The 9,225-nt window shown below is 41.0% G+C and overlaps 1 protein-coding gene across 1 annotated transcript in view; it reads left to right on the top strand.

Annotated features, from left to right (window-relative positions):
- The first annotated feature begins 258 nt into the window (after nucleotides 1-258).
- LOC148525522 (extracellular calcium-sensing receptor-like) overlaps nucleotides 259-9,225 on the top strand; it is a 52,043-nt gene continuing 43,076 nt past the window's right edge. Inside the window, 2 exon segments of the mRNA XM_088470851.1 lie at nucleotides 259-358; nucleotides 451-526. Of these exon segments, the coding sequence (XP_088326977.1) occupies nucleotides 259-358; nucleotides 451-526 (176 nt within the window).

Raw genomic sequence — 9,225 nt, 5'->3', positions numbered from 1 at the left:
GTAGATATGCAAGCCACTTGTCTCTGAACTCTGCTGTGATTCAACTCATTGTGCTGTTGTATAATATTGCTTTGTAACCTCTTACAGTAATGTATTATGTTCTGCTGCATGTGGAGTTCTTGTATTGCTCTCTGTCTCATACGCATCCATCTTTGCTGATTACACCAGATTGTAACAGAGCACAGGTGAGCACATTGTGCTTTATTGGAAAAGGGGCTGCTAAATTTGAATTGTAGAAGCTGAGGGCCTGACTCAGAGATGGACGGAATTGCAGAGCCACAAACAAGTGGCTGTGTAATTAGAGATAAGCGGGTCCTGTTCTCCAAGAACCCGTCCAACCCGAATTTGCAGATTCGAGGCAAGATCCGAGTCCGGCTCAGGATTTCCTGCCTGACTCAGATCTCAAAGTGAGGCAAAACATCATCAGCCTGCTGTGTCGTGTTTTTGCAGGTTTTGGATTGTATAAAAGTCCCTCCCCTGCGGTGATCGGTGCAATTTGCTTGTTGAGTCCCGAGCTGTCAGGGCTGTGAGTCATCCAAGAGGGGCTGCTGTGTCCATCCAAGGGTTGCTGGTTTCCATCAAGGGCAGGGGTTTCTGTGTCTTTCCAGGGTCTGCTGTGTCCATCTCTGTTGTGTCCATCCAGGGGTTGCTGTTGCTGTGTCCATCCAGGGGCAGTGGCTGCTGTGTACAACCAGGGGCTGTGGTGTCTATCCAGGGGTTGTTGTGTCCATCTAGGGCAGGGGCTCTGTGTCAATCCAGGGTCTGCTATGTCCATCTCTGCTGTGTCCATCCAGGGGTTGCTGTGTCCATCAAGGGCAGGGGCTCTGTGTCTATCCAGGGTCTGCTGTGTCCATCTCTGCTGTGTCCATTCCGGTGCAGTGGCTGCTGTGTACATCCAGGGGCTGCTGTTTCTATCCAGGTGTTGTTGTGTTTTTAGTGCAGGGGCTGCATCCAAGGGTCCAAGGGTTTCTGATTGTGTTCATCCAGGGGAATGAGATGCATGGGTGTATTTGTAAATAATATTGACACTATTAGTGGAAACACAGTGTATTCGTAAAAAATATTGTCACACTATAAGTGGAAAACACAGTGTATTCGTAAAAAATATTGACATTGTTAGTGTAAATGCAGTGTATTCGTAAAAAAATTGTCATACTGTAAGTGGAAGACGCAGTGTATTTATAAATAATATTGACATTGTCAGTGGAAAACACAGTGTATTCGTAGAAAATATTATCACACTGTAAGTGGAAAACGCAGTGTATTCGTAAAAAATATTATCACACTGTAAGTGGAAAACACAATGTATTCATAAAAATGATTGACACTGTTAGTGTAAATGCAGTGTATTCATAAAAAATATTGTCACATTGTTAGTGGAAAACGCCGTGTATTCATAAAAATGATTGACACTGTTAGTGTAAATGCAGTGTATTCGTAAAAAATATTGACACTGTTAGTGTAAATGCAGTGTATTCGTAAAAAATATTGTCACACTGTTAGTGGAAAATGCAGTGTATTCATAAATATATTGTCACACTGTAAATGGAAACGCAGTGTATTCGTTAAAAAATATTGACATTGTTAGTGGAAATGCTGTGGATTTGTAAAAAATATTGTCACACTGTTAGTGGAAAACGCAGTGTATTCATAAAAAATATTAACACTGTTAGTGGAAATGCAGTGTATTCGTAAAAAATATTGTAACACTGTAAGTGGAAAAATCAGTGTATTTGTAAAAAATATCATCACACTGTAAGTAGAAAACGCAGTGTATTCGTTAAAAATATTGTCACACTGTAAGGGGAAAACGCAGTGTATTCGTATAAAATATTGACACTGTTAGTGAATACGCAGTGAATTTGTAAAAAATATTGTCACACTGTAATTGGAAAATGCAGTGTTTTTATAAAAAAATTTGTCACACTGTAAGTGGAAAACGCAGTGTATTTGTAAAAAATATATTCACACTGTATGTGGAAAACACAGTGTACTCATTAAAAGTATTGTCACACTTTAGGTCATTAATACCGCAGTGTAATATTAAAAATTGGTACAAATTGACATGTGTGCTGTACCCCACTTCATTCGTGTTTGGTAATAATATGGAGAACGATCAGTTGAGAAGAGTGCAGGAACCACATACTAGTGGTGGAGATGCTTCCAGTGCCACCAGTCATGATGATACTAATCCATCTACATCATCTACTAAAACCGATGCCCAAGGGCATACAAAGCTTAAGTCAAAGCATCTAAAATCAAGCAAGCAATGTTTTACAGTGTTAAAGAAAAAAATTAAAAGCTAAGTTAGCGTTATGCCATTTACTACACGAAGTGGCAAGGAAAGGATAAGGTCTTGGCCTTTATTAATGACTGGTGGTTTTGCATCTTATGATGATTTAAACACTTCTCCCTGTAGAAGTGTGAAAAAAATTTAAATCGCTAAGGCACATGAACCAACTGTGTGCTCAGAAAAGTCACAGATACCTGAGGAGAGTCCAAGTGTGTCTGCGGTTGCCATGTGTAAGCCTGACCTTTCTAATACTGTACTTGAAGAGGATCCTCCTTCCACCATTTGTGTGTCCTCTGCAAATGTGGGGATAAGCAGCATAAGTCAACATGCTGACATAGAAATCAAGGATGCCTCTGTGGAATTGCACCAGGAGGATGAGGAGGATATTTCTGTAGTTGGCGCTAACAAGGATGGTGTTGATGATGATGAGGATGTTGTTTCCGAGGATGTTTGTGTAAAAACTGTAAACCACGCAACAGATGTTGCTCATGGTGGGAAAAATCCCATTGTTGTCATGCTTGGGCAAAGAACCAAAAAATCCACATCTCATGTGTTGAATCATTTCCACCCAAATCTGGACAACAGCTGTCAAGCTATCTGTAGCCATTGCCAAGTAACAGTGAGTAGAGCTAAGGACCTTAACCATCTAGTAACCTCCTCCCTGTAATTTCACTTGCAGCACATTCATCAAATTGAAAAGTGTTTTTCAAATTTAGAAACTTTGGCTAAAAAAATCATAACAACAATCAGTCAAGTGTCACCTACAGTATCTGCTCCCTTCTCTCTGGATCCAAGCGCCTGCAATCTCCACCACCAACACATGCATCATCATCAACATCCTCAATCGTGATTGGACGTTGTCCTGCATCCAATTTCATAATTACCGCTGTGCCCAGTGTCCACTTAATAACAGATATGTGGACAAGTGGGACAAGGCAAACTAAATATTACATGACTGTGACAGCCCACTGGGTAGGTGTATTGCCTCCAACAGTGCAAACAGCAGCAGCATCTAACTAATGCCAGCTCATTCAGAGGCAGGCTTCTCTGTGTATCATCAGTTTCACTAAAAGGCATACCACTGAGAACCTCTTAGAAAAACTCAGGAAAATCATTACAAAATGGTTTACCCCACTTGGACTGTCCTCGGGATTTGTAATTTCTGACAATGCCAGCAATATTGTGCGAGCATTACATGTGCGCATATTCAAACACATCCCATATTTTGCTCACACAATTAGATTGGTGGTGCAACATTTTTTTTTAAATGACAGGGGTGTGCAGGAGATGCTCTCTGTGGCCTGAAAGATTTCGGGACATTTTCAAAATTCAGCAACTGTGTGTCGAAGATTGCAGTACCAGCAAGTACTGCTGCATTTGCCCTGCCATCAGCTGAAGCAAGAGGTTTAATTAGGTGGAATTCTACCCTATATATGCTTCAGCAGATGGAGGAGCAGCAAAAGGCCATCCAAGGCTACACTACGTCCTATGACATAGGGAGAGGAGCGGGAATGCACCTTAGTTATGCACAGTGGAGAATAATTTTCATGTTGTGCAAGGTTCTCAAACCCTTTGAACTTGCCCCATGTGAAGTTAGTTCAGACACTGCCAGCTTGAGTCAAGCCATTCCCCTAATTAGACTTTTGCAAAAGCAGCTGGAGAAACTGAAGGATGAGCTAAAATGGAGTGATTCCACTAAGTATGTCGGACTTGTAGATCAAACCCTTCATTCGCTTTGCCAAGATCCAAGGGTCATCAATCTATAGGAATCAGATCACTATATTTTGGCGCCCATACTTGATTCTAGGTTTAAGTCTTACCTTGTGTCTTTCTTTCCAATGGACATAAATCTGAAAAGATGTAAAGAGCTGTTGGTGAAAAAATTGTCAGCTCAAGCGGCACGTGACATGGCAGCATCTCCTCCTTCAGTTTCTGCAGCTGCAAGGAAAAAACTAAATTTTCCTAAGAGTCCCACTGCTGGTGGTGATGCAGATCAGTCAGCAAAACCTAATGACATCTGGTTGGGTCTGAAAGAACTGCCTACAATGAGTGACATGTCTACTGTGTCTTTGTCTGATACGGTCACCATTCAGAGAATGGTGGATGATTATTTTAGGTATAGCATCCAAATAGGCACATCACACAGTCTGTTTCACTATTGGCAGGAAAAAAAGGCAATTTGGAGTCCCTTACACAAACTGGATTTGCATTATTTAAGTTGTCCACCCTCCAGTGTGTACTCTGAAAGAGTTTTCAGCACAGCCGAGAACTTTGTCAGTGATCGGCGTAGGAGGTTACTTGTGGAAAAGATGATGTTCATCAAAATGAATTACAAATTCTACAAGGAAGACCTTTACCAGCAATTAAGTAAAAAAAAATACACAAGTGCCATAATGCTGGATTCCAGCGGGTACAAATTAATATTGTGTGAAGAAGAAGATGTACACACTGATTGGAATGACGATGATGACATCAGATCTTACCTATGTTGTAAAGCCAATTTGTGTATGGGATCATTGCCACCAAGGTCCACTGCGCATTGGCAGCTTGTTTTGTGGGGGGCCCAAACAAACCAATTGTTTCAACCAAAAGTGGCAATCCCTGTCACTGAAGTGATTGGTTTGTTAAACTGTGAATGTCCTGTTTCATATATACAACATTAGGGTGGGTTGGAGGTCCCAAGAACAATTCCATCTTGCACCTTTTTTCATTGCATTATGTGCTGATTGGGGAATTGCTGCCTGACATTTAATTTTATGGTTTATGCAATTCCAGAAATTGTAATGGCCACAGACAGCATCTCCTGCATGTCCTTTCAATTTTTTTAAAGAAAATTCTGAACCACCAAATTGATGGGGTGGGCAAATATGAGCAGCAGCAGCACAGGGCATCTTCCTGCCATGATGTATGCAATCAAGTGCACTGCAAATACGTTTAATAAAAAAATAGTTGTGTATATTGGTCACATACAAATATATTTTCATGGTACACACTGTATGGATCTGGGTTTATTTTTGTCTTTAAAAATTCTAAAAAGTTTTTAAAAACAGCTAAAATCATGTAATTTTTACAATCCGAAATTAGGATTTAAAATCCAAATTCCAAACCGCGAGAAGATCAGAACCATGACCTGAACCTGTCCGGATCTCCTCCGATGATGAACGTACATCTCCAATGGTTAAGGGACTGAGGCTGTTCTGTACCAATTCTGGGCATGTGCAGAATGTGTCCTATGATTACAGCTGCAGACTCCCCCCCTCCCCAAGGCACAGCACAATTGACATGCTGCGGAGTTTCATGGTGGAGCAGCTGTAAAGCTTATCACTGTTCCTGGAAACGGGGGCAATTCAGCCCCGTTTTTTGGAGGGACAAGGTCATGGTCAATGCAGATTCCTGAACTCCAAAATGACCAGCACCTGGTCAGGCTGTGAGAAGCTTCAGTTCCCGCAGCCTGGCCAATGGAGCAACCATTGGAGACCATCGGTCGCAGTGGTTGTAATGGTGCTCGCAAATGTAGAAGGTGTCTGACACCTCCTTCTGCATTTACATTAACATGGATGATGTGCGCCGACCCCCGAGTATTGGTTTTCTTTTTGGATCTGTATATCCTCGTGTTTTGGTTCTGGATTGGTTTTCAAAAACAGCCCTTCTGTGTTTTGTTTTTTGGTTTTTGTTTTTGGATCTGTATTATTTATTAACCTCAATAACATTAATTTCCATTCATTTCCAGTCAAGTTAGATCACCTCACAACTTATCATATTGTTTTCACCATTATTGGCCAAAAGTTGCAGTGAGCTGACTGGTTACTAAGCAACGGTGCTTGTATACACAGAGGGCTTATGCCCAAGAAGTCACAATGCTTGTGTACAGAGGGCTAAGGCTCAAGCAGTCACTGAGCTTGTATACACAGAGGGCTTATGCTGAAGAAGTCACAGTGCTTGTGTACAGAGGGCTAAGGCTCAAGCAGTCACTGAGCTTGTATACACAGAGGGCTTATGCCCAAGAAGTCACAGTGCTTGTATACAGTGGGCTAATGGCCAAGCAGTCACGGTGCTTTTATACACAGAGGGCTAATGCCCATGGAGTCACAATGCTTTTAATTTATACACAGAGGGCTAAGGCCCACGGAGTCATGGTGCTTGTATACATAGAGGGCTAAGGCCAACGGAATCATGGTGCTTTTCATTTATTTTATACACAGAGGGCTAAGGCCAACGGAGTCACGGTGCCTGTATAGACAGTGGGGTACAGCACCAAAAAATATGTTTTCTTTTTTTTTCTTTTTAAACTTTTAACTATCATTTTTTAACTTTTTTTTTTTGTACACACAGCCATTTGTGAGCCTCGACATTTTAATCAGGAGAGTATAGCGCAGCAATGTAGCATACATCAGCGTGCAGTCAGTATGCCCCCTATACACAGTCACATTACCAGCACAGCCACTTGTGAGTCTCTGGACACAGCCACTTAATCAGCAGAGTATAGCGCAGCAAACATCAGCATGCAGTGTACCCCCTATACACAGTCACTTTGCCAGCAAAGCCGCTTGTCCCTGTCACAGCCAGTACAATTAGTAGAGCAGTGGCAGTGTGCAGAGCGTGGAAGTGAATGGCGCCGAGTGACGGTCTCAGCGCCTTATGTAGAGGCGAACTCTCGCCTCTCGCAAGAATCCGGCACTCTCGCCTCTCATGAAGGATCCGATTTCAGGAGGCTGATGTTCGGCCTCGCAGTGGAATCTGAGTCGGCAGGAGCACCCGAGCCGCAGCTCGGGTGCACTCGATCCCCGATGTTTGGAGCGGTCTGGATTCCACAGAGTTTTCAGGTCTGAGTTTTCATACGAGTAAACTCACACACATACAATGTAATAGCCTCAAAATCACAAGTTCTCAGCCTATCGCATTTGGCGAGTTGTGTGACAAACTCGGACTTTTAAATGTGCGAGAAGGTCCAAGTTCATCCCGCACAGAAAATTTGGACCCTATTACATCTCGCCCCTTCGGTTTGAAAAATGACAGCTAGCAGCTGATTGGTTGGTACTTTGTCTTTATTCACTGTATCTCTCTCCAGGCTTTGATAAATCACCCCCTTAATCATCATGAGCTGTTTCCCAGTTGAAGCTGTCTCTCAATGGGGCATCTGGAAATATTATAGTGGGAGCTGGGGAGTTCTACTTGCAGATCTCCGGCCAATTTATTTTATCCTAGCCATGCTCCTGGTTGACCCAACTTGTTTTTCAATGTTCTTCCAGTTAATCGACTGAACTGGGAATGGTGATGGTTAGTCTGACTGCCATTGCCCCGACCTCATTTTTTTTATTTCCTACTCTTTGTTACCACCAGCCTTGAACCTTACTAGTTCATTGTTTTGCTCCTTAGTCACCTGGGTCTGCTATAATTAAGTACCTAAGATTCTATAGATTTACATGAATACTGAGTGCAGTGATTACAGGGATATTGTGATCCAGTAACACACATCTACTCATTATATAATTTTTTGTAAATGCACCAATCAAAAATAAGGAAATGTATTATATCACCATAATTTTACAGTACATACTTTTCAAACCTATAATTCCTTGGACATCAGCAACATAAATTTGTACAAAGTTATAAACCACTATTATGCTTTGCTTCCTCTTCTTCGCTTACACTGTAAATTGCAGATTTCAGAACATAGATTAAATATTTTGAAAAAATTGTCTTTACATTGGACAGTACACTGGTATATAGCTCCTTTGTGTATTTACTTACTGTGCATAGCTTACAGCACTATCTATGTTGATATTAGTTATATCTGTTTAATTATTCTTCAGAAAATGACCAAATAGTGGTGCGCTAATAAAAAATGATTAAACACACTAAAATAGAATTGACAGGGCAGAATTTAAACCAAGACGCCAATATTTTGCTCAATATATTTTATATCAATAACAAGTATCAAATAACAATATACATATACCAAACACACATAAAAATGTATAAAATATAGACCACAATTCGGATCCTCATATATCTATACTAGGACCTAACATTTAGTCCATAGTGTCACAGTTAAGTATTAGTATTTTAAAATCACTTGACTCTCACCAGACTTGTAAATATAAGGAAGTTCTTATGATAGTCCCACGGACCAATTTTCTTCAGTTTTAATAAAAGCGGGATATTCACAACACAATAGTAGTTATCTCTGATGCATTTCGCTTCCGCCTATGGAAGCTTTATCAAAGGCGGAAGCGAAACGCATCAGGGATAACTGCTATTGTGTTGTTACTTCTTGCCAGACATCATCTTGCTTTGATTGGAAGTTTTGCTGCATAGATACAGTGAGCCGCATATATGCTAACTGAGACGGACTCCCAGGACTAGCAGCACACGGGTGGTAAGAGAGAGGCAGTCACAGGCTGACTTAATTAGTGCCTCTGTACATCACTGAAGCCGATCACTTGGAAATCAAACGGAGGTTTATCTCCAGCAGTCGGAGTGTGCCAGCAGCTGCAGAAAGGCGGTCACAGGTTGACGTTACCGGAGCCTTTATGTACCTTCAAACCGGAGCCTTCAAACTATGCATGCGGGCTGATTGGGATTGTCCACACCAAAAGTTCTTTATTATAAAAGACTATCATTGTGAATATCCCGCTTTTATTAAAACTGAAGAAAATTGGTCCGTGGGACTATCATAAGAACTTCCTTATATTTACAAGTCTGGTGAGAGTCAAGTGATTTTAAAATACTAATACTTAACTGTGACACTATGGACTAAATGTTAGGTCCTAGTATAGATATATGAGGATCCGAATTGTGGTCTATATTTTATACATTTTTATGTGTGTTTGGTATATGTATATTGTTATTTGATACTTGTTATTGATATAAAATATATTGAGCAAAATATTGGCGTCTTGGTTTAAATTCTGCCCTGTCAATTCTATTTT

This window comes from Taudactylus pleione, unplaced genomic scaffold (assembly GCF_031769625.1).
Source record: "Taudactylus pleione unplaced genomic scaffold, aTauple2 ptg000105l, whole genome shotgun sequence".
In the NCBI taxonomy this organism is placed as follows: Eukaryota; Metazoa; Chordata; class Amphibia; order Anura; family Myobatrachidae; genus Taudactylus; species Taudactylus pleione.
Note: the sequence above shows the minus strand (reverse complement) of the source record. Positions and strands in the feature narration are given on the sequence as shown.